This window comes from Neovison vison, chromosome 2, assembly GCF_020171115.1.
Source record: "Neovison vison isolate M4711 chromosome 2, ASM_NN_V1, whole genome shotgun sequence".
NCBI classification, from domain to species: Eukaryota; Metazoa; Chordata; class Mammalia; order Carnivora; family Mustelidae; genus Neogale; species Neogale vison.
Window position 1 is genome coordinate 205,459,484 of NC_058092.1, and position 26,550 is coordinate 205,486,033.

Below are 26,550 nucleotides of genomic sequence, written 5' to 3' on the forward strand. Positions count from 1 at the left end.
AATAAAACCTTTCAAAAAAAATAATAATAGATCTAAAAAATACTTTTAAAAAACCATCATTTCACTACTGTACTGCAGTTTTATCTTTGTCATAAATGAGGTAAATATATATATGAGTATGTGTGTGTATTTCTTTCTGGAATTTTCGTTCTCTTTCATTGGTCTATATGTCTTTCCCTGGGTCTTCATTATTATAACAACATAACAATTCTTGACAACTGGTATTCTAAATCACCAGCCTTGTTCTTCTTCTTCAAGATTGTACTGACTCCTTTTTTTAAAAAAAAGATTTTATTTATTTATTTGACAGAGAGAGAGAGAGATCATAAGTAGGCAGAAAAGCAGGCAGAGAGAGAGGGGGGAAGCAGTCTTCCCATTGAACAGAGAGCCCAATGTGGGGCTTGATCCCAGGACCCCAAGATCATGACCTGAACTGAAGGCAGAGGCTTAACCTGCTGAGTCACCCATGTGCCCCTGTATTGACTCTTCTTGGTCCTTGGCATTTTCAAATAAATTTTAGAATCAATTTATGAATTTCTATGGGGCAATAAAAACAACTGCTAGGATTGTTATTAGAATTGAATTAAATCAGTAAGTCAATTTTGGAAAAACTAATACCTGTGGTAGCTTTATAATGTGTCGATTTAGGTAGGCAAAACTACATCTTCCAGAATTCCCTTCCCTAATGGTTTTTAGTTAGAGTGGGCCACAGGAAATGACTGTGTGTGTGTGTGTGTGTGATTTGAAGGGCAGAAGTAATGCAGCAGTCGTAATTTTTACGTTTAGAATTCCAAAGTAGGCACTGTTATACTCACGCACATCGTCACTCATCTGCCGGCTCACCTTGTTGGTGTGGTAACAGCAGTGGGGCCTGCAATTGCTCCAACGTCCTGTGAATGTTCTTTCAGCTTCTCTGACCTCTATTAATTTGGTCATCTTTATCTCAATAATTATTTGTAGTCCTTCGGTGTGATGGTCTTGCCCACCTTTTATTATCTCATTGCTAGATATTTGATGGTTTTGATGCAATTGTACATTTTATCTTTTTAAATTTTATATGCTATTGTTTGTGGCTGGTAAATAAAAATACAAATTGATCTTTATATTTTGATCATGTATCCTACAGCCTTGTTTAAATTTGGTTTTAATAGTTCACAGACTCTTTTAGATTTTCTACATACACAATCATGTCATCTGAGATTGTTTCCTTCTTCCTTTTCTTGCCTTTTTTTGGACTCTCTGGGACCTCCAGTACAGTGTTGAACAGAAGTGATGGTAAAAGGTAACCTGTGGGTACCTGGGTTGCTCAGTCGGTTAAGCATCTGTCTTCGGCTCAGATCATGGGATGAGTCCCACATCAGGCTCCCTGCTCAGCAGTGACTCTTCATCTCCCTCTGCCCTCCCCAGGCTGCTCATGTTCTCTCTCTCACTCTCTCCCTCTCTAATAAATAAAAAAAAAATTTTTTAAAAGGTAACCTTGTTGGGGCGCCTGAGTGGTTCAGTGGGTTAAGCCTCTGCCTTCGGCTCAGGTCATGATCTCAGGGTCCTGGGAATAAGCCCCACATCGGGCTCTCTGCTCAGCAGGGAGCCTGCTTCCCCCCCACCCCTCTCAGTCTGCCTCTCTGCCTACTTGTAATCTCTCTCTCTCTCTGTCAAATAGATAAATAAAATCTTAAAAAAAAAAAAAAAGGAACCTTGTCCCATTGCCCATCTCAAGGGGTTGTTTTTATTTTTTTTTAAAGATTTTATTTATTTATTTGACAGAGACAGAGAGAGATCACAAGTAGAGAGGTAGGCAGAGAGGGGGAAGCAGGCTCCCTGCTGAGCAGAGAGCCTGATACAGGGCTCAATCCCAAGACCCTGAGATCACGGCCTCAGCCGAAAGTAGAGGCTTAACCCACTGAGCCACCCAGGCGCCTCAAGGGGGTGTTTTTAAATAACACTCTTAAGTATTATGTTTTCTCTGGGTTTTTTATTGGTATTCCTTATCAGATAAAAGAAATTCCTTCTATGGATGCCTGGGTGGCTCAGTTGCTTAACTGTCTTCAGCTCAGGTCATGATCCCAGAGTCCTGGGCTCGAGTTCCATACTGGGCTCCTTGTTCAGCAGGGAGCCTGCTTCTCCCTCTGCCTGCTGCTCCCCCTACTTGTGTGCTCGCTCGCTCGCTCTCTCTCTCTCTGACAAATAAATAGACTTTTTTTAAAAAAAGGAATTCATTTTACTCTAAATATGCTAAGAGTTTTTACCATCGATGGTTTTTGCATGATAAAATGCTTTTTCTGCATCTATAGAGATGATGATGTGTTTCCTCTTTTTTCCATTAATATGATGCATTACACTGATTAATTTTCAAATTTCAGACCAACCTTAACAAAAGCCAATTTGGTCATGATATACCGTTCTCTTTATACATTGATGGATTTAATTTCCTAATATTTTGTTTAGGATTTCTGCATATCTCTTCTTGTAAGAGTTTGGCCTGTGATTTTCATTTCATTTCTTAATGTTCTTTTCAAGCTTTGGTACCAGAGGTTATGCTAATCTCTTAAAATGAGTTGGAAGTGCTTCATATTTTTCTATTCTCTGGAGGAGTTGTACAAAAGTTATGTTACTTCTTCCTGAAATATTTGTAAGAATTCATGCATAAGGCCATGTGGGCCTGAAAATGTCTATTTGGGAAGGCTGGGTTTTTGGTTTTTTTTTTAAGATTTTAGTTATTTATTTGACAGAGACACAGCGAGAGAACAGAAGCAGGGGGAGTGGAAGAGGGAGAAGCAGGCTTCCAGCCAAGCAGGGAGCCCAATGTGGGACTCCATTCCAGGACCCCAGGATCACGACCTGAGCCAAAGGCAGACGCCTAACAACTGAGCCACCCAGGTGCCCCACTGAGAAAGTTTTTTTTAAATTACAGAATCAACTTATTTAGTAGATATGGGACTATACAATCTATGTTGTCTATATCATCTTATTTTTTTTAATTTCTATACAATCCAAAGAAATGGCCTCTTTTCATTCCTGCCTTAGAATGTTGTGCTTTCCGTGCCTGGGTGGCTCAGTGGGTTAAAGCCTCTGCTTTCAGCTCAGGTCATGATCTCGGCGTCCTGGGATGGAGCCCCGCATTGGGCTGTCTGCTCAGCAGGGAGCCTCCTTCCTCCTGCCTCTCTGCCTACTTGTGATCTCTGTCTGTCAAATAAATAAATAAAATCTTAAAAAAAAAAAAAGAATGTTGTGCTTTCTTTCTCGTTTTTCCCTGACTTACCTTGCTAGAGGTCTCTCAAATTTACTAGTCTTTCAAAAAACCCAACTTTTGGTTCTGTTGGTTTTCTCTCTTATGCATTTGTTTTCTATTTAATTAATTTCTGCTCATGTCTTTACTTCTTTCTACTTTTATAGGTGTATTTTGCTATTGTTTTTCTAAATTTTCAAGGTGACTATTTAGATTTTCAGTCTTTCTTCTTTTCCAGCATATGCATTTATTTAAATTTTTTATTATGTTCAATTAGCCAACATATAGTACATCATTACTTTCTGATGTAGTGTTCAGTGATTCATTACTTGCATATAACACCCAGTGCTCATCACATCACATGCCCTCCTTAATACCCATCACCCGGTTATCCCATCCCTCTACCACCTTCCCTTCTGTAACCCTCACTTTGTTTCCCAGAATCCAGAGTCTGTCATGGTTTGTCTCCCCCTCTGATTTCTTCCCATTCAGTTTTCCCTCCCTTCTCCTCTGGTCCTCTGCGCTATTCCTTGTATTCCACATATGAGTGAAACCATATGATAATTGTCTTTCTCCAACTGACTTATTTCACTTAGCATAATCCCCTCCAGTTCCATCCATATCGATGAAATGGAGGTATTCATCCTTTCTGATGGCTGAATAATAGTACATTATATGAACCACATCTTCTTTATTCATTCATCTGTTGAAGGACAATCTTGGCTCCTTCCCCAATATATGCATTTAAAGGTAAAAATTTCCTTGTATCTTTTTGGAACATAATTTAAGCCCCTACACAGCCTTAAATTAATTATTAATGTTATTACTTCCCTGAAAATGCTAGGACTTTAGAGCACTTTAACTCCATTTACCATCTCCTGCCTTTTGTGTTATTAATTCTATATATTCTGTATTATACATTAATTTTATATATTTTAAATTGCAAGGAACATTACTGCTATTTTATATAGTCAAAATCCATTTATATTTACCCATATATTTAGCTTTTTCATTGCACTTCATTTGTTTTCTGCATTTTATTTTTCCATCTTGGAGCATTTGCTTTCCCTTTTGAGCTTAGTCTGCTGGGATTCGAATTACATGTATGTCATACCTGTTCCCTCTATCCCATTTGTCTCCACTGAGATTCTCTTTTTCTTAATCTATTTTCTCTATTATCTCAAATGTCCTCATCATAGTTATATTTAAAAAATTGACTGATGCCTATAATTCTGAATCACCTGTCTGATTTTTCTCTTGTGTTCATGGTCATTTTGTCTTATTTCTTGGTATGCCTGATATTTTTGATTGACAGTCAGATATTGTATTGAGAAACTGCAGAAGCTCTGGATCAGGAGGGAATTTCCAGGGAGGTTTCATCATTTCCTCCACTAGATAGGCTAATCACCTTAATCTAATCAGGACTGATGATTCAAGGTTAGGCTGCGGTTTTACCAAAGGCTTTTTCTAGATTCTTCATCATTCCCACCCTAGACTAAAGCCTGGAGAGTTCCAACCCATAGCTTGGGCATGACCCCCTTCATGACCTATCTTGAACTCTGATCCTTAAATCCTAGACTGAGACGACCAAAAACCTCCACTATGCTTTTCAGAAACTTGCTCCCTAGCTTCTTGCCTGCTACACTTTGTTTCTTCAGAATTCAGCAAAATGGCTTGGAATAAACCTAATCAACGGGACTCAGTTTTCTGCCCCTCCAGCTTCCAATTTGTGTCTGTTTAGAACCACAGGACTGCCAAAAGCTTTGATGGTTTCTCTGCTTTCCAACAGCAATCCTTTCCCCCAAGACTCTTAGGGGTTTCCAGCCACATTCCTTGAGCCTATATTTGTGAAATTCCCCATGGAATTTCAGAATGCAGAATGCTAGTTCAGCTCTCCATGGTTTTTCCCCCATGCAGAAACTTGACCTCTCAATTCTAAGTTGCCTTAGCAGCATCCCAATACCCAAGACTTTTTTTTTAAATCCAGCTTCTCTAGCTATTCTTAAAGGGTGCATTTTTCTGCCGTAAGTTACTCTATCATGCTAAAAGTAGTAGAAGTTCTAACCACAACATTTTAGAGCTTCCCCTTCAGTAAAACTATTGATTATTATTTGGGAAGTTGGACTCCTTAACATGAGAGTTGTTTGTTTGTTTTTTTAAATCAGGTATATGATGAGCTCTAAATCCCAGCTGTAATCAGGTGTCCTATGACACAATGTATATTTAAATTATAGAACCTGTCGGGGCGCCTGGGTGGCTCAGTGGGTTAAGCCTCTGACTTTGGCCCAGGTCATGATCTCAGGGACCTTGGATGGAGCCCCGCATCGGGCTCTCTGCTCAGCAGGGAGCCTGCTTCCCCCCGCCCCCTCTGCCTGTCTTTTTGCCTACTTGTCATCTCTCTCTGTCAAATAAATAAATAAAATCTTTTACTAAATAAATAAATAAATTATAGAACTTGTCGATGGACACTTCTGTCTGTAAATGAATTTAGAAAAATAAATATACAAAATAAAAAACAAATATTTCTCACAGTTGCTGGGGCCTGTAGACTCGTGTCCATTGAGAACCCTCTTTTTGGTTTGCAGATGGCCACCTTCTTGTTGGATCTTCACATGGTGGAAAGAGAGATCATCTTTCTTGTATTTCTTCTGAGGGCACTAATCCCATTATAAAAATTCCACCCAAAGGCCCCGCATCCAAAAACCATTACACTGGGGACTTGGACTTCAACATATGAATTTTGGTGGGGACACAAACATTCAGTCCATAGCAGCCATGAATTGTGGTATATGATGAACTCAATTTTCTGTAACTATATGTGGTAGATGCTGCATTTGCCTCCCAGATCCCTCTCCAGAAATGGAGGACTTTTCTTCTCAGCCCCTGGGAAGTGCTTCAGAAGACAGCCCTTAGCTCTCAGCCTTCTTTGGGGATTGTTTTGCTTGAAGGAAAGTGGCCCAAGATCCTACCTCCTTCCAAGGGTAGCTCATATCCAGTGACTGATCAGTGCAGGAAGTATAAGCATCTGTTCTCCTTGCCCAAACTTGGGACAGTTCTGAAGGACTGTCTCAGATCCAGAGTTTATCATCAGGTTGGTTGATTGGGACTGCATCTCAGTTCAACTTTCTCCCTCTACTCAGTCCTGTTTCTTTTGCCTCCCTTCCCAAGACTACTCCCTAATAAATGTCCTATACTCTAATCTCCATCTCAGAGTCAGCTTCCCAAATAACCCACGTTGTGACACAAACACTAATACAAGTACATGGTGTTAACCTTTGTTAACATATTTTTCCCTTTTGCTGACCTCTATTTTTCAAATTTTCAACAAACAAGCATTTAGGGAAAAGAAAAAATATGAAAGGTTCTTTTTTCTGTTTTTTTCTTCCTATTTTTACAAAATAAGATGAGGATGTATTTTTATCAACTTTAGCATTAACAAAACATGCCAAATTTTTGTCCTGAGCATAAAATAGTTGAAAATACCACAGAAATTGAAAAGCCAAAATTTTCTCTAGGTAAATCCCTATTTATCTAGAGAAATTCAAAGGAATACACAGATGAAAAGTAAGTAGGCATATAATCAGCTCCCCTTAGGTAGCAAGTTAAATACCAAGTCAAAGCTTCCTCACTAAATCATTTTGCAGTGACTGTCGAATTCCCAAGCTCCTGCAACATCACATTTGAGCCAAGATCACTTAGCAACGCTTTTTCATTCCTTCACCACTTGTTCATTTGATCCACCTGCCTAGTTTACTTTTTTTTTTTGAAGATTTTATTTATTTATTTGACAGACAGAGATCACAAGTAGGCAGAGAGGCAGGCAGAGAGAGAAGGGGAAACAGGCTCCCCGCTGAGCAGAGAGCCCGATGTGGGGCTCCATCCCTTGACCCTGAGATCATGACCTGAGCCAAAGGCAGAGACTTTAACCAACTGAGCCACCCAGACCCCCCCCAGTTTACTATGATCTTGTGAGCTTTCAATCCTACATATACCTATGTTTGACAAGAATTTCTTAACAACCATCGGTGGGTCAGTGTATTAATTTTCCAGGGCTGTGTACCACAAACTGGGTGGCTTATAACAACAGAAATTTATTCTCTCATAATTCTGGAAACCAAGGTGTCAGCAGGGCCGTGCTTTCTCTGAAACACTCTATAGAAGATCCTCCCATGCTTCTTCTAGCTATTAGTGATTGCCAGCAATCCTTACAGGCCATTTTCCCTATGTGTCTGTGTTTATGTGCTCTTGTCTTTCTTATAAGGACTCCAGTGGTTGTATTTAGGGTCCATCTTAATCCAATATAACCTCAACTTAATTACATTAGCAAAGACCCTATTTCCAAATAAGATCACATACTGAGGTTCAAATCGGACATGATTTTAGAAGAGATACCATTCAATTCAGTATAGTCTGCTCTCTGGCTCCCCCAAGCCCACATCCATCATGTGTGCAAAATACATTTTACCCCATTTCAAAATCCCCCCAAATCTTTTTTTAAATTATTTTATTAAATTATTTTTAAATTATTTTATTATTTGCCCCAGGGGTACAGGCCTGTGAATCATCAGGCTTACACATTTCACAGCACTCACCATAGCACATACACTCCCCAAAGTCCCTAACCCAGGCACCCTATCCCTAAACCCCACCCCCATCCCCCAGCAACCCTCACTTTGTTTTGTGAGATTAAGAGTCTCTTATGGTTTATCTCCCTCCCAATCCCATCTTGTTTCATTTTTTCCTTCCCTACCCCTCACAACCCTTCACCCTACCTCTCAAATTCCTCAATCAGAGAGATCATATGATAATTGTCTTTCTCTGATTGACTTATTTCGCTCAGCATAATACCCTCTAGTTCCATCCACATTGTTGCAAATGGCAAGATTTCATTTTTGATGGCTGCATAATATTCCATTGTGTATATATACCACATCTTCTTTATCCATTCATCTGTGGATGGACATCTAGGTTCTTTCCATAGTTTGGCTATTGTGGACATTGCTGCTATAAACATTCGGGTGCACGTGCCCCTTTGGATCACTACATTTGTATCTTTAGGGTAAATACCCAGTAGTGCGATTGCTCAGTCATAGGGTAGCTCTATTTTCAACTTTTTGAGGAACCGCCATGCTGTTTTCCAGAGTGGCTGCACCAGCTTGCCTTCCCACCAACAGTGTAGGAGGCTTCCCCTTTCTCTGCATCCTCTCCAACATCTGTCATTTCCTGACTTGTTCATTTTAGCCATTTTGACTATGATATCACTATGAGGTGATATCTCATTGTGTTTTTGATTTTTATTTCCCTGATGCCAAGTGATGTGGAACTTTTTTTCATGTGTCTGTTGGCCATCTGGATGTCTTCTTTGCAGAAATGTCTGTTCATATCTTCTGCCCATTTCTTGAAAATCCCCCCAAATCTTAATCCAATACAGCATTAAATCTAAACATCATCAACAATCAATTTGCTATCTATATGAGAAAAGTAAAAGATAGTAAATACCTATCTTATACCATACTTTAAAATCAAGGGCAGAAGGATTAAGGATGTAAGTGTAAGAGGCAAAAATTTTCACTTTGGGAAGAAAATGAAGAATATGTTTTCTATCTTGGGGTAAGGGAAAACACACATGGAAACATAAAACAGATGAAAATATTCATAATTCAACTAAATTAAAGTTGAGATAGCTTTTCATTGGGAAAGTCAACAAGCAAACCATAAATTAGGAGAAGATAGTTTCAACACTGACAAAGAATTAGTATCCAAAATGCCCACAAGTTAATAGTAAAAGGCAAACAACCCAACAGAAAAATGGGCTAAAGATATAAGCATTTTACTGCAGAGGAAATACAAATAGACCACAACCATGTGGGAAAAAACTCCTCAATTTTATTTGCACTTTATATCATCGTAACCATTTTTTAAGTGTACCGTTCAGTAGTGGTAACTATATTCACATTTTCCTGTCACTATTAAAACTTCTTCCTTTCAGATGAGACTTGCAATGCCGCTTCAGTCTTCCATATATTCATGGGTCTATTTCCGGACTGTATTTCATCCCATTGATTCACTTAAATATTCCTCTTTCATTACATCTTAACACATCCGCTAATACTATCATAATACAACTTGGTAATAAGTTTTGATATCGGGTAGGGAAAATCTCACACCTAACTCTTCCTTACTTTTTTTTAAAATTTGGTCTCCCATGTAAATTTTGGAATCAGTCCTGAGTTCTTTCAAAACCCCATTGGGAATTTAATGAAACTTGCATTGAATTTATAGGCCAATTTGGGAAGAATTGCTATGTTCAAGATATTGAGTCCTCCCATCCTTGGACGTGGCATATGTGTTTACTTAGATCTTCTTTAATGAATTTCAATAAGATTTTATTGTTTCCTTCATATAGTTTTTGCACATTCTAGTTTTATTGCAGTCATAAGTGTTTTTAAGTATAGCTTATCAAACTACTAAAAAGACATTTTTGAAGCACTTGTAGACATTTTAATATGGACTGGATGTTAGATGATACTAAGGTATTGATGTTAATTTGGTTAGGCTAATGTGTTTGAATGGTATTCATTATGGAAAAAAAATAACAAGATATTTAATTATTAGAAACTTTTACCTAAAGGGGCACCTGCGTGGCTCAGTCGTTAAGCCTCTCATGTCATGGCTCATGTCATGGGGTCCTGGGATCCAGCCCCACGTCAGGCTTCTTCCTCTGCGGGAAGCCCGCTTCTCCCTCTCCCCTCCCCCTGATTGTGCTCCCTCTCTCCTGCTCTCTGCTCTCCTGCTCTCCTGCTCTCTGTTAAATAAATAAATAAATAATAAAATCTTAAAAGAAAACAAAGGGAACTTATTCCTAAATATTTATTAGTAAAGTGATGTGATATTTTGTTTGTTTAAAAGTTAATAAAAATCATTTTAAATAGCTTGTTTTACAAATGAAGAGATAAAAGAAGAATGGCAAAATAGTAACAATTGTTGAAGCTAGGTAATGGTTATGGGGAAGTTCATTATTCTCATTTTTGTGTTTGAAATTGTCCATAATAGACTTTAAAATTATATTTTCTACTTATTTTTTTTTACTAAAGTATAGAAATGTATACACCCATTCTGTGGTATTTTATTATGGCAGCCCTAACAAACTAATACACTTCATGTAATGGAATCATACAGTATTTGTCCTTTTTGCAACCAGCTTATTTCACTTAGCATAAGCTACATCACTAAGCTACATCCATGTCATAGAATATGAGAGGAATTACTTCCTTTTTTTAAAAGTGGAATAATATTTTTTTAAAAAGTGGAGTAATATTTTTTTTAAAGATTTTTATTTATTTATTTGACAGAGAGAGATCACAAGTAGGCAGAGAGGCAGGCAGAGAGAGAGAGAGAGAGAGGAAAGCAGGCTCTCCGCTCAGAGGAGAGCCCGATGTGGAACTCGATCCCAGGACCCTGGGATCATGACCTGAGCCGAAGGCAGAGGCTTTAACCCACTGAGCCACCCAGGCGCCCTGGAGTAATATTTTTTTAAGATTTTATTTATTTGTGGGGTGCCTGGGTGGCTCAGTGGGTTAAAGCCTCTGCCTTCGGCTCAGATCATGATCCCAGGGTCATGGGATCGAGCCCCGCATCGAGCTCTCTGATCAGCAGGGAGCCTGCTTCCTCCTCTCTCTCTGCCTGTCTCTCTGTCTGTCAGATAAACAAATAAAAAATAAAAGATTTTACTTATTTGAGAGAGACTGCACATGCACAAGCACACAAGCACAAGCTGGGGGGGGGCAGGAGGGGAGGGGGAGAACCAGGCTCCCCACTGAGCAAGGAGCCTGACTAGTGGCTAGATCCCAGGACCCCAAGACCCCAGGATCACAGTCTAAGCTTAACTAACTGAGCCACCCTGGCATCCCTAAAAGTGGAATAATATTCTATTGTATAGGTATACCACATTTCATTTATCCATTCATCTGCTTATGGACATTTGAATTGTTTCTACCTAGCTATTGTGAATAATGCTGCTGTTCACGTGGCTGTGCAAGTATCTCTTAGAGATTCTGCTTTCAATTCTGCTGTATGTGTGCAACAGGGATTACTGGATCATATGATAGTCTGATTTTAAATTTCTTGAGGAAATGCCATTCTGTTTCATGGTAGTCACACCATTTTATAATTAAAACAAAAGTGTGCAAGAATTCCAGAATTTCTCCACATCCTCACCAGCACTTATTTTCTGTTCTTTTGACTAGTCATCCTAATGGATGTGCGGTAGTATTGCACTGTGGTTTCAATGTGCATTTTCCTAATGATCATTCAGTATTTATAAAAATGCGGACTAAGGGGCACCTGAGTGGCTCAGTGGGTTAAGCCTCTGCCTTCAGCTCAGGTCGTGATCTCAGGGTCTTGGGATCGAGCCCTGCATCGGGCTCTCTGCTCAGCAGCGAGCCTGCATCCTCCTCTCTCTGCCTGCCTCTCTGCCTACTTGTGATCTCTCTCTCTCTCTCTGTGTCAAATAAATAAATAAAATCTTTAAAAAAATTAAAAAATAATAATGGGCGCCTGGGTGGCTCAGTGGGTTAAGTCGCTGCCTTCGGCTCAGGTCATGATCTCAGGGTCCTAGGATCGAGTCCCGCATCGGACTCTCTGCTCAGCAGGGAGCCTGCTTCCCTCTCTCTCTCTGCCTGCCTCTCTGTCTACTTGTGATCTCTGTCTAATAAACAAATAAAATCTTTAAATAATAATAATAATAAATAAATAAAAATGCAGACTAAGACCTTTTTGAAATACCATTTACATCCACTATATATACTGGACAATTTAATCTGACAATACCAAGAATTGATAAGGACAGAGAATTTAAAAAAATATATACACCGCTAGTGGGAATGTACATCATTAACAGTCTCTGAAAAATAATTTGGCATTACCTTGTAAAGTGAATATTCATTTTCCCTAAGACTCAGCAATTCTGTTCCACCTAGTAATAGTCCATTCCCGTGGTACTTTTCAAACCCTGAGTCAACACTCATTTGTGAGTTCTGTAATCCATTTACTGAGAGTCACAATTAGCATTTTTTTTAAGTTTTTAAAAATTTATTTGACAGACATAAATCACAAGTAGGCAGAGAGGGAAGCAGAGAGAGAGAGGGGAAAGCAGGCTCCCCATCGAGCAGAGAGCCTGATGCGGGGCTCGATTCCGGGACCCTGGGATCATAACCTGAGCCGAAGGCAGAGGATTTAAACCACTGAGCCACCCAGGCAACACCCACTAAGCCACCCAGGTGCCCCACAATTAGCATTTCTTAAGCACTGAAGAAATGACTATTTTATTTTGTGAAACTTTTGTTTTATATATATGAGTGTGTTTACTAGTTGAAGACACCAATTGCATTTCTGTCTCTCAAAGTCTATAAAAAAAAAAACAACTAAATTATCATAGTAACAAAACTTGGAAGCAAACCAAGTGGCCAGTAAAATTGTAAATTTGTAGTGTATTCATACAAGGCAATTCTATAAAGCAATGAAAATGAATTCAGGAGACTTACAAACATCTCAAGTGAAAAAAGACCACAAAGACTGACATTTTTATAAAGCTCCTAAACAAGTAAACTCAACAATATGTTGTTGAGGGATACACACATGGGAAAGGATTAATAAGGACAAATTAGTATACACAGAATAATAAAATTGGGAACACATTTGTCAAGTGGATGAAAAGGGAAAGAAAAGGGTAGATGCAATAGTATTGGTGCTCTAGTTCTTACATGCATTCATGGATATTCATTTTATTAACATGCAATATCATTTAAATTACTAAATATATTACCATGTATAGTTATATAACTTATATATGTATAAAAATATTCCTTCCTAAAAGTGTACATCCTCATCTTGCACTGTAGTGAGTCAACATTCCCAAACAGAAACTGGTTTTCCAGAAAAACAGGTTGAGAAGTTAAAGACAAGGGGGAAAATGTTTGTCAGCATGCCAAAGGTCAACATGTATCATTTCATGTAAGCATACCTTACTTTCAAGCAGTTTCCTGAGGCCAGGGCATGGAGTAGGGAAAGATAACAGCTAGATTACTACCTTAAGCGTGACAATTAACTGTGTGCTTTCCTTCCTTCCATATATGTATGCATATATATGGCAAATCATTAAGCTTTGTCAGTGATGCGTATATCCAATGTATCCACACCCCAAACAAGTCAGTAAAAGGCTGATATCCTTATGGGCTTATTAGTAACTTCCACCTAACGACTATGGGAAGAGTAATTAATCAGAGCCATCCCACTCAATTATTAATTTAGAATTGGAACACACTTTCATCGCTTTCTTTGGGACAGCTTATCCAAACTCCCCATGAAGTGGAAAGCAACTCATTCGTTTCGAGATGTGACTCACAAGAAACAACAGAATACCATTTGAAAGGAAAAGGAAGAGACAGTAAAGAAAACGGAAAAGAAATCCCCTAGGAGAAAGGGATTGTGAAAGCTGAAAAATGGAAAATTTCCACACTAAGAATTCCAAAATAATATGCAAGATCGGGGGGCGGGGGGAAACTTTCAATGGCTCTTTTCAGTGTAATAACAATAAGGAAATTCAGCTCATGAAATCCATACATTAAAAAAAAGACAATAACCAAAACCATTCGACTTCAGCAAAACCCACTGCAAAGATGGCGGCCGAACGAAGCCCCTTCTCCTCCCGCGGCCAAAGGTTCTCGCCTCACATTTCCCACAAGCCCCTCAGCAAGGCCCCACTCGCCAAAACTTGCAGGGCTGGTCTCCGAGCACTGCGCACGCGCCGCACTACGTCACGTGCCCTCCCAGGGCTCAGCGGAGCTGGCGGGAGGGGTCTTGCCAGCTTCCGCCGCCGCGTCGCTTCGGGGCTCGAACGGCGGGTTCGCGCTGCCTTCGCCGCCGAGGGGCAGCCCGGGGTCGCTGGGCCCAGCGAGGGGCGCGCGACGGCGCGGCCATGGGACTGCGCCAACCCCGGTGACAGCAGGGAGCCGAGCGGCCCAGGCCCTGAGCGCGTCTGCTCCGGGGGGCCTCGCCCTCTTGCTTGCAGGGCCGGGGCTCCTGCTGCCGTTGCTGGCGCTGCTGCTGGCTGCGGCGGCGGCCAGGATCATGTCGGGCCGCCGCTGCGCCGGCGGGGGCGCGGCCTGCGCGGGCGCGGCGGCCGAGGCGGTGGAGCCAGCCGCTCGCGAGCTCTTCGAGGCGTGCCGCAACGGGGACGTGGAGCGAGTCAAGAGGCTAGTGACCCCCGAGAAGGTGAACAGCCGCGACACGGCAGGCAGGAAATCCACCCCACTGCACTTTGCCGCAGGTAACCCAACCGATGCCGCCTCGCTTCGCCCTACACCCCTCCTGCCCACGGTGGCTCTCAGGCCTGAAACCAAATGCTGCGCTCCTCTGTCCCCGGCTTTTCCCCTTAGGACTCCGGTACTAGTCCTCTCGTTCTCATCGATTGGGGACCAAGGCGACGACATGGGGCTGGGGGGCGAACGTGCCCCACTCAGTGGATTTTTTTTTTGCTTTGTTTTGTATCAACAATACCAGTACCAACTTCCGGTTTTGCCACTCTAGGAGCCTTCCATACACAAGAAAGGGTAGGGGACGCGGTAGACCCTGTGATTTGAAAGGCCAGTTATCTCCAAAATTTATCGTTCTTGCAAGTTCCACTATAATTCTTATCAATCCTTTGGGTTAAGGTTCTAGAGGCCTTTGTAAAAAGGGTGTAATTTAGGAGGAGTAGCTTAATTGGCCATTGACACGTTAGTGTTAATGGGTTTGTCAGGGTAGCCAGTCATTAGCAAGTTTCTGGGGAGACTAGAACTGGGAGTAATCAAGTTTGGGTGAACTGACTTTGAGGGGGGTGGGGTGCGGGCGGGTCGTGGCTGCCACATACACAAGTTGGGGTGGAAAGTGGTAGGATGAGATGAAGAGATGGTGGAGGGATCTAGAATTGAAGTTGGGACGCATCTCGCCTCTTTCTGAGATTTAGATCGTTTGAATTATTTTTCCTTTAATATTTACTATGTTGACTTTATGATATAAAGGTATTAAGTTTAACTGAAGAATTTAAAAGAACTAGGGGTTCTCAGTTTATTTCTGTTTCTCAGTTTATTTCCATAAATCATTTATGCCTTTCACTTGGAGAAAAGATCATGACTGTATCCTCAGGTGAGCTATGCATGATTGAAAATGGGAGTAGGTTCTCATACTTAGGATATTCTTGGTTTTTTATTTTGTGTTACATGTCTGGTTAAAATAATTTTTTAAAAAACAGTATGTTTTAAAAGGTTCCCTCCTTTTGTAGTTGGCATGATGAGCAGAGAAAGAGTGTAAGAAAAATTACCATGTTCACAGACATTGCTTTTACTTAAGTTATTTGCTTTAGCTCGTCCCTGTTTTAAAATATAAATACTACTAGAGAATATGCTTTCTTTATCAGTTCCAACTTTGTTGGGTTCCTGTTTGGAGAGCCTTTTAGGAGGAAGATTGGGTGGGAGAACTAGAAACAGCCTGTGGGCAGCAGAAAGAGAAAGGAGAAAGACACTAAAGTCTGATCTCACTTGCATGCCACTTTGCCTAAAATTTTAGTGGTCAGCGCTATCTTTTCTCAGCTAATTTGAATTGCCCTGTTTGGCCATGTAGTCAACATTTAAGCAACTAATTTGGCAATTTTGTCATAACCAACTGATAAGTAATCCAAAGGGTAGTGTTACTTAGATTCTGTTCACTTGATCTGTGGGATAAAAATAGCCAAGCAAGATCCTAGTTGCTACCTTTCAAGAATTTGGTGTATTAATGAGTTCATATCTGAAAATAGTAATATTTAGAGGTTATGGGATTAGCTTCTTATTGACCTTGTTCCTCCTCCACGATCCCACCCTCAGTTCTTTCCCAACATTTCAAAGTACTTTTTTACATAAGATTTCATATGGCTTTGAATGAAATGGAAAATTTGTTTTAGGAATCAATGTGTCTCAATATTTACCCAGATTATCTGGTGCAGGTTATACAACTAAGAATTTAAGGTGTAAAAGGAAAGTAATAGAAGTTGCTAATGGTGTACTTTAAACCGGAGCATTAAAACCCCTGCATCTAAACCCAGTCATATAAGAAACTTTTAAAAAATTAGCTTTGTAAATTCAGTCTGAGTTAGTAATTAATGAGAGAACCTAGTTTAACTTTTAAATAAATGTATCCAGCCACGTTTTCTCTTACATGAGGAGAATACATTTTATAATCTCTTACAGACCTTGAGCTGTCATGTTGGTGTACATATAAACATGCCATTGGAAACTCAGTGAGGTGTGGGGACTGTGGAACTGCTTGATCAAGCAGTTCTTGTGTTTGTACATTGTAGGGTAAGCCGGGTTTTTTTCTATTTTTTAACCAATTAAAGTTTGGAGGTTTTACAGGGGGAGGGGACATGTTTTTGTCTTTGTTTTGATTTCCAAGCAATGGGAATGAGATTTATGCAGACTAAGGAAATGAATCATGATAGAACAGTTTAGAAAAAATTTGGTTTGTCTTATTATCTCAAATATTTAGTTAAATTAAATATTTAGTTAAATAAATTAATTTAATTTAATTAATTAAAAAAATAAATCAAATATTTAGTTAAATTAAGAGAGTAGTCACTTGCTCCCAATAGGCAGTTAATTCCCAGGGAGTGGAGTTCTTCTCTTAGTGAAAAATAATAAACATAAATAGGAACTTTTTTTTCCGTTGGGTACTTTTTACTATTAAACTAGATTGCATTTCTTCTAGATAAATTATTTAAGAAGCCATTTATTTTTGGTCTTTTTTTTTTTTTTTAATTTATTTATTTTGGGGCTCCTGGGTGGCTCAGTGGGTTAAAGCCTCTGCCTTTGGCTCAGGTCATGATCCCAGGGTACTGGGATCGAGCCCCGCATCAGGCCCTCTTCTCTGCAGGGAGCCTGCTTTCCTCCTCTCTCTCTGCCTACCTCTCTGCGTACTTGTGATCTCTGCCTGTCAAATAAATAAATAAAATCTTAAAAAAAAAAAATACTTACTTTAGAGTGAGAGAACTCAGTGTAGGGGGATGCAGAGGGAGAGGGAGAGAAAGAATCTCAAGCAGACTCTGTGCTGAGCTTGGATCCCAGTGTGGGGGCTCAATCTCAAGACCCTGAGATCGTGACCTGAGCCAAAATCAAGAGTTGAACATTTAACGGACTGAGCCACCCAGACATCCCTTCAGAAGCCATTTCTTATGAGAAAAAATTGTTTTCTTCTTCAATCCCCCACCACACACAGAGGATATGAATGTTTTTTTTTTTTAAATAAATCACAAAACTTGTTGAGGCAAGTTGATGGATAGGGAAGCTGCAAGTCTAATTTTGCCAACAGCAACACCATCTGAAATTCTTGACAGTAAAATCCCCTAGAAAACAGCAGATTACAGTAAAGGAGATTGGTTCTCTGAATTTATTTCTGAAAAATAAAGAAGAGAGACAAAACCTTTGGAAGAACGTCATGTTGTCTGTCAGAGCCAAAGAAGGAAATATATAGCATTCTCTAGAACCTTAGAATAGGATTGGGGGTGGTGATAGAATTCCGTGGCTTCAGTCTTTGCGGCGTGCAGAGAGGTATCATTCAGTGGAGAAATAATGTAAAACACTTTTTAGGTTTAAGGAATTCACATATAGAGATGATGGAAAGAGATGTGGTACATATTTATATGTTATTAGAGAATGTCCAGTTGAAAAGAGCTTGCATTATAGAGTTCTAGCTAAACAAGGTAACAGGTGTATTTATATGCTACTCAGATATCTACGTTGGACTAAGATTGATTTCCAGTTATTATATTCAGTTGTGTAAATTGCATGTAAGAGTGTTTAGGGAGGGTTGCTGTCTTTTTTTGTTTTTGTTTTAAAGATTTATTTATTTGAGAGAGAGATGGAAAATGTGCTTTGGGGGGAGGGGTAATGGGGGAGAGGAAGAGAATCTCAAGTAAACTCTGCACCAAGTGCGGGGCTTAATCCCACGACCCTGCACTGAAATGAAGAGTGCAGCCACTCAACTGGCTAAGCCACCCAGGCACCACAGGTTTGGTATTTTATTCAGAAGAGGGAAGTGAAATTAGAACATAAGGAATTTATTATAAAAGCAACAGATAAGAAAACTAGAGTCACCTTAGAGATGAAAGAAGACTAAGGTTAGACAACGCTATTGTCTTCACATACGTAGAAGATGAATAAAAAAGTGAAAGGGATATTGGATATAAGTTGTGTGGCTTGGGCAGTCAAAACCAAGGCCAGTAGGTGAAAGATCACAAGGAGTCAGACTGCCTTTAATCTGTTTCATCGTGAAATTGGCTGGAAGTGTCCAGTGGTTGGATTGGCATTTTTCAGAGATGTTGTAGAAAGAGTGGGCAGTTGGACCAAATGGTCAGAATCTGAACTAGTGTAGAAAAGTGGAATGTTTACCCCAAATGGATGTTTTAACAAGTCAGCTACCAAAGATATAATAGCCTTTGTGATTACCATTCATATCCTTTCCCAAAATGGTGCTAAGACCTCCAAAAACATCTCAATAGCTTTTCCTACTTTTGGCTATAGGCCAGTGCTATAATTCTAGGAGATGCACAAAATGGATCCATATTCCTTACCTAGGACTAGGATTATATATTATTTCCAGGATTTGTTTTTGTTGTGGGAAATGATTAAATCCCACATCAGTTAAAAAATATGTATATATCAAGTAAAGACCAGTTTGTTTAAGAATTTAGAATATTTCTTAACTTACCAGATCTCCCAGTATATGACCAACACTTGAGCTACACTTCTTTCTTCAGATCTTGTGGGACTTAGAGATTTACTTTAATAATAACTAGTTTGGAGTGTTTGTTTCAGTACTCTTCATTCAGATTGTCAGGATTTGATAACCCAGAGGCCATGACATTATTTTCCAGATTTCTCCTATATCTGTCCCAAGTTGCACTGAGCAAAACCTTGTTATTTATATTCCTCATTCTAAAGAAATATATATGGAGGATAACTTTCCTGAATCTTGGTAAACTAAATAGTAAATGAGAGGTTTAAAATAGCATCCCTCAGAAAAATCTGGTAAGAGTCCTGGCTGTATAAGTCAAAGCTGAGGGCTTCTTAATTACACATTCCCAACTCCCAGACCACCGCCTTCTCTGCCTCATAGTGTTTTTTGACATTTTCTGTTTCTGAGCTTTTCCTTCTGGCAAAACCCTGTGTGACGCCAGCCTGGACATCACTGTCATTTCATATTGGACAGTTTATATCAGTGGCCCATCCCACATTTGGACTGTAAAAAAAGGGGAGGTGGTGGCCTTCAGTGAAACTCTCTGAGAGTTTAAATTGGTTTATCTGTTGTGACTTCCCCTGTTCTTTGGAAGCCATTCAGATTAAATCATGTTTTAGTATAGTAGCAAAATAAGATGTTAACAATAGTCATGGTTAACAATAATCCTGAAACTGATGGCAACGACATAGTAGTGAAATTTGACAAACGACATAGTAGTGAAATTTGACAAGAAAAAAATTGAATAGACTCCTTAATGGTCACATAATAGCAACTGCAAAGTCTTGTGAGGGTCATTTGCTTACTCTTCCAACAATGTACTAAGCAGAGGTTTATCAAGTCCTGCTATATGCCAGCTACTGCCCTTGGCCAGTGAGTAGAAATGAACAGGACATAATACCTACCATTAAGTGACACAGTTTATTGATCAACAGATTTATTTTCCAAATACGACTGTTTTGTTTTCCTGTCAGTGCTTTTTAGTGAATTCAGACTCAGTGTATGATTTCATCAGTATTTTCAAACGTAGAGCAGTATTTGAAGATGAGTTCTATTCCATAATTATAAAATAGACCGCAGTGTATGCTGAGTAGCCGTGACTACTAACTTTAGGCTTCTGATACCTTTGTAAAGAAATCTTAGGATTTAGAGATTGGCATTAACTCTAAGGCCTTCTCATGTTTTACCTGGCCAGTGAGAACATGATCAGAATACATCCTGCAAAGGTTTTTTTTTTTTTAAAGAGTACTTACCAGAAGACTTTGAACTATTCTTGAGACTATAAGAATGAGGATTTCATCAAGGATTATCCCTCAGAGTTTGAGAAACATCTTAAATCTAAAGGTTTTGGGTGCCTGGGTGGCTCACTCGGTTAAGTTTCTGCCTTCAGCTCATGTCATGATCTCAGGGTCCTGAGATCGAACCCCACATTGGACTCCTTGTTCAGCAACGAGTCTCCTTCTCCCTCTTGTGCTCTCTTTTCACTCTCTCTCTCAAATAAATAAAATCTTTAAAAAAAAAAATCTAAAGCTTTTGCCAAACTTCCAACAATAAAAGATTTTAAAATTTGAAATAGCTACCTGCTGACCCCCTCTAAATAATTTTTTTCATGCAGAGAAGTGGCTTCGGACCTTCAAGAGCTCTGACTCTTGTAGTCTTTGTAGTGTGACTTTAAAAACATGCCATATTGGGCGCCTGGATGGCTGTTTGGTTAAGTGACTGCCTTCAGCTCGGGTCATGATCCTGGAGTCCCAGGATTGAGTCCCACATTGGGCTCCCTGCTCTGTGGGAGTCTGCTTCTCCCTTTGACCCTCCCTTCTCATGCTCTCTCTCGCTCTTTCTCTCTCAAATAAATAAATAAAATAAAAGTGCCAATTTCAAGGATGCCTGGGTTGTTCAGTCCGCCTTTGGCTAAGGTCGTGATCTTGGGGTTCTGAAATTGAGTCCCCTATCAGGCTCCCTGCTCAGCGGGGAGTCTGTTTCTTCCTCTGCCCCTCCCCTTGCTCGTTCTCTCTCTCTCTCTCTCTTTTTCTTGGTCTCTCAAATAAATAAAATCTTTAAAAAATAATAATTTGTTGGGGGGGCATGCCTGGGTGGCTCAGTGGGTTAAGCCTCTGCCTTCGGCTCTGGTCATGATCTCAGGGTCCTAGGATTGAGCCCCAAGTCGGGCTCTCTGCTCACTGGGGAGCCTGCTTCCCCCTTTCTCTCTGCCTGCCTCTCTGTCTACTTGTGATCTCTGTCTGTCAAATAAGATAAAATCTTTTTAAAAAAATTTTTTTTAAATAAATTAATTAAATAATAAAAAGATACTGGTTTCTGCAGTCAGTCTTCACACAGGTTTCAGTGACCTTGATGGCTAGGAAATCCTGTTGATACAAAGTTATTGAATTAGTCAGAAAGAGTGTATAGTGAGGGATGACTGCAGTAAGTAGTGAGAAATACACAGAAAAAGGGAAGAGCAGTCCAAGCAGAAGGGCACCATGTGACGTTGGCATGCTTGATAAACTGAAAGAAAGCTGAATCATATTTGGAAACTGAAGAGTAGGATGAAATGAAGTTAGAGAAGTAGATAAGAGCTAGTTCATGCAGCAGGTCTTGTAGGACACAGTAAGAGTGATTGAATTTTATTCTGTGAGCATCACTGGGAAGCCAGTGAACTATTTTAAAGAAATACTTTATTATTGACAATATAATGTTAATATATTGGTACATATTATATCATGGTTTAAATAATGTAAATAATAATGGTGACTGTTTTTGGTGGGGGGTTTGGGGGATTTTTTTGTTTTTTTGTCTGTTTTTTTTTGTCTTTTATGTGGGCTCCACACCCAGCCTGGGTGCAGCCTGGGGTCTGAACTCGAATCAAGAGCTCAGCTGAGATCAAAATTCAGACTCTTAACCAACTGAGCCACCCAGACACTCCATGATGGTTGTTTTTAAAAGGTCACTGGGGGGCCAGTGGCTCAGTGTTAAAGCCTCTGCTTTAGGCTCAGGTCATGATCCCAGGGTCCTGGGATCGAGCCCCACATTGGGCTCTCTGCTTGGCGGGGAGCCTGCTTCCCCCTCTCTCCCTACCTGCCTCTGTGACTACTTGTGATCTCTGTCAAATAAAAAAATAAAATCATTTTTAAAAATACATAAATAAGTAAATAAATGAAATAAAAATAAAAGGTCATTGGGGGGGGGGCACCTCGGTAGCTCAGTGGGTTAAAACCTCTGCCTTCAGCTCAGGTCGTGATCCCAGGGTCCTGGGATCGAGCCCCGCATTGGGCTCTCTGCTCAGCAGGGAATCTGCTTCCACCTCTCTCCCTACCTGCCTCTCTGCCTGCTTGTGATCTCTGTCAAATAAATAAATAAAATCTTTAATAAATAAATGATTAAAAGGTCACTGGGGACAAAAGTGGGGAGGCCCAATTAGATTGTTGAAATAGTTCAAGCTGGAGACAGTAGTGATTGGGTCTAGAGCAAGGGTCATTGGAAATGAAGAAAAGTTTGGGAACATGTTGAGTTTGAGATGGCTTTGAAATATCCAGGTGGAGATATGTCCAGTAAACTGTCTGGAATTCAGGTGATAGGTCTAGCTAGACTGGTGATTTAAATTCAGAAGCTGTATATCTAAATGGTACTTAACGCCATAGGAGTAGATGAGATCATCTAAGAAGAGAAAAATGGATAAAGAACTGAGTCCAGAGGAATGCGAATATTTAGAAATTGGGTGGAGGAGGCAAGATGGCCTTGGGTAGATAGGACTGCCCAGACTTGAACTCCTTTTCTGCCACAGACCTATTTTTGTCTGCAGCCTTCCCATCTAAGCTGATGCCAGCTCCACCCCTTTACCTCAGTCCAAAAACTTTAATGTCATCCATGACTCCTCTCATTCTCACCTTTTCAGCCCTACTACCTTCAGAGTATCCAGGATCTGCCACTAGTTATTCTGACAATTGCCACCAGATTCTTGGAGTGGTCCTTGAACCTCTCATTACTTCTAACCTCATCTCCTACTTTGCGGCTGCTTTCTCACTCAGCTTCAGTCACTCTGGCCATACTGTTGGCAAGAAGGCTAACCACCTGTCTTTCAAGTCTTCCATCAAATGTTACCATCCCAACACCACCTGTGGTGACCTCCCTATTCAACTTTATAACCCACCTCCATACACACACCCTGATCTCTCCTTATTCTGCTCTTTATCCTGTGACCTTCTAGCATTTTTTTTTTGCTAGAGTGTCTGTCATGTAGTATATACTCTCTGATCATTTGTTAAATGAATGGATGAGACAGGAAAACCAGGAGTGTGTAATGAAATGGAAATTTTGGAGAGGGTGTTTCAGCAAGGAAGGGAGTACTTAGTTGCCAAATGTTGTTGAGGGGTATGATCAAATGAAGACACACATATAGCCCTTGAATTTGGCAACATAGAGATTTTAAATGACCTTGATGAAAGCAGTTACAAAGAAGCAAGCCAGATTGGATTTGGAAGAAGTGTGAATAGAGAGAATTGGTGACAGCCTTTAGGGATTTGATTATGCAAGGGAACGGAGAAATGGAAATTTGAGTTTAGGAAGGATATTTTTCATAAAATAGAAGATGTAGAACACGTTTACATACTATCAAGAATCATCTAGTAGAAAGGGAGAGGTGGTTGGGAGTGGGGACGGAACAGAGACCTTGAGAAGGTAAGAAGGGACTAAAGTGCAAGATGAAAAGTGATGGGTCTTTGATAGAAATACACTTCTTTCAACAAAACGGATAGAAAACTAGTGCTTTGTAGCCAGTCTCATTTATTTTCATGCATGGCTTGAAATGTCATCCTGATAGTCATAGCTCTTGCTCCTGAGTTCAAGATCTGCAGAACCTTCTACTTGGTATTTGATCCACAAACACCTCACTAAGCATTTCCAAAACTAAATCATCTGAACTCACAAAAGCTGTTTTGTTTCTCAGAGATCTGATAGTCACCCCCATTCCTTCTCTGTCCTCAAGTTAAAGAAGTCACCAGATGCTGTCAGTTTTCTCTTTTTAGTTACTTCTGGCAATATTGTGTACAGTAGCAAAAAAAGTAGTAACTACCCATGAGAAAGGAACTACAGATCTTCTAGTGATGATGGTTTGATTATGATTGTATGATTTTACAGTGGTATGCATTCAGTAGAATCCATACTTCAGATTTTGAATTTTGATCTTTTCCTGGGCTGGCACTACGCAGTACGATACTCATGAGGCTGGACAGGGGCATTGAGCTGCAGCTCCAGTCAGCTGTGCAGTCAAGAGGGTGAACAGCCAGTTCACTTAAAACCATTCTGTACAATTGTTAAGTTACTCTTTTTCTGTTCAGTATCCAGTAAATTGCAGGAGATACCCAACACTATATTACAATATAGGCTTTGGGTGAAATTATTTACCCAATTGTAGACTAATACATAAGTGTTCTGAGCTCATTTAAAGTGGGCTAGGCTAAGCTGTGATTGATGTTTAGTAGGTCAGATGTATTAAATGTATTTTTGACTTAAGAGTATTTTAATTTTAATGGGTTTATCAGGCTATAAACCCATCAGAAGTTGAGGAAGATCTATATTTAAATTATGATACTTCCAACAAATAAAATAGGTACTGATAGGAGTTGGTTTCTGGGATATTACTAGATTTTTTTTTTTTTTTTAAGAAAGATGCAGAACAGTGTTTCCCTTTTTTTTTAAGATTTTATTTATTTATTTATTTATTTGACAGACACAGATCACTAGTAGGCAGAGATGCAGGCAGAGAGAGAGAGGGAGAAGCAGGCTCCCCACTGAGCAGAGAGCCCAATGCGGGGCTCGATCCCAGGACCCTGGAATCATGACCCAAGCCGAAGGCAGAGGCTTTAACCCACTGAGCCACGCAGGTGCCCCTTTATTGTTGTTCTTAAACATTACTAGGTATTTGTTTGTCCTTCAGTAATGACTTAAAATGTATAGCAGTATTTTTCATACTATTTCTAAGAGATGCCTCAGTAATACAGGGATAATTTCCTTTGGGTCTTTGTGAGGGCTTTTGAAGAAGGAGGATTCAAGCTGAATTGTATTGTTACGCTGAATTCAGTTAAGTTGCAACTCTGTGAGTGCCAGTTACATACCAGGAATTGGGTATTTTTTCAGTGATCACGCTATATATTAGAATTTTACAAGATTTCATTAGGAATTGTTAGCTCAAAAAGATAAAGACACACACCTGTTCATTGCAGTGTCATTTACAATAGTCAAGACCTAAAGCAGCCTAAGTGTCAATTGATGGATGAAGGAAAAGTGGTATATGTATATGTTTATAATCGAATATTATTTAACCGTAGGAGTGAAATATTGCCATTTGTGACATGGATTGACCTTGAGTATGTTATGCTAAGTAAAAGAAAGAAGTACTGTATGATTTCACTTGTATGTGGAATCTTACTAAACAAAACAAAAGAACCTAAGTTCACAGAACAGATTGGTGGTTGCCAGAAGAAGGGGATGAGTAGAAGAAGGGAGGGAGAAGTAGGAGAAGTAGGGTGGATGCATGGGTACAGGTGGTCCAAAGATAGAAGTTTCAAAATATATAATGTAGAGTATGGTGACTATAGTTAGTCACATACATTTGAAAGTTGCTGAGAGAGTAGATCTTAAGAGTTCTCATCACAAGAAAATTTGTAATTAGGTGTGTCGGTGGATGTTAACTAGACTTATTGTGATCATTTGACAATGTATGTAAATACTGAATTTTTTATTATATGCCTGAAACTCATATGCTTTATTTAAGTTTATATCTCAGTTTTTTTTAAGGACAGAAAATGATTAATTAAAATCTGCCTGAAGACTGTTTTGAAAACACTATTCTCGGGGCGCCCGGGTGGCTCAGTCAGTTAAGCGGCTGCCTTCAGCTCGGGTCATGATTCCAGGGTCCTAGGATCGAGCCCCACATCAGGCTCCCTGCTCAGCAGAGAGCCTGCTTCTCTCTCTCCCCCTCTTCCTGACGCTCTGCTTACTTGTGCTCTCTCTCTAACTCTCTGTCAAATAAACAAATAAAATATTTTTTTTTTAAATCACTATTCTCTTATTCCATAGGACAAAATCCAGATGCTGCCTTAGCATGACATCTAAAAGGTTCTTCCTCACCTGGCATCTGCCTAATTGGCATTCTGTATCCTATTAGGAATGATTTGCTCTTTTATGCTTCTATGTACTTTTTGGTCTCTGCTGCTTGGACTGCAGTGCTCTTGCCTTATTCTAATCCTTCCCCTCATCTTGCCTTGCCCCATTCTCCTAATAACCCCTTAATTTTTCTGTATCCCATCAGCTCAGATGTCCTTGCTGGAATCTCCTTGGGTAGCCCTTCTTATTCTCTGCTTTCCCCCAATTTGGGTATTTCCGTCTTTGGACTCTGTAGCATTTTATATGTGCCTCTGTATGGCAGTCATATTGTATTGAAATTCTTAGCCCTTTTTGTTTCTCCCTGTCTTAAATTGTGAGCTCTTTGAGAATAAGGAGAATCAGAGATACAAAGATACTCA

At 39.9% G+C, this 26,550-nt stretch overlaps 1 protein-coding gene across 1 annotated transcript in view; it reads left to right on the forward strand.

The window, feature by feature from the left end:
- The first annotated feature begins 14,123 nt into the window (after positions 1 to 14,123).
- The window catches only part of TNKS2 (tankyrase 2), a 69,627-nt gene continuing 57,200 nt past the window's right edge, over positions 14,124 to 26,550 (forward strand). Inside the window, exon 1 of the mRNA XM_044240096.1 lies at positions 14,124 to 14,552. Within this exon, the coding sequence (XP_044096031.1) occupies positions 14,354 to 14,552 (199 nt within the window). The 5' untranslated portion in view covers positions 14,124 to 14,353. The remainder of the gene's footprint in view (positions 14,553 to 26,550) is intronic.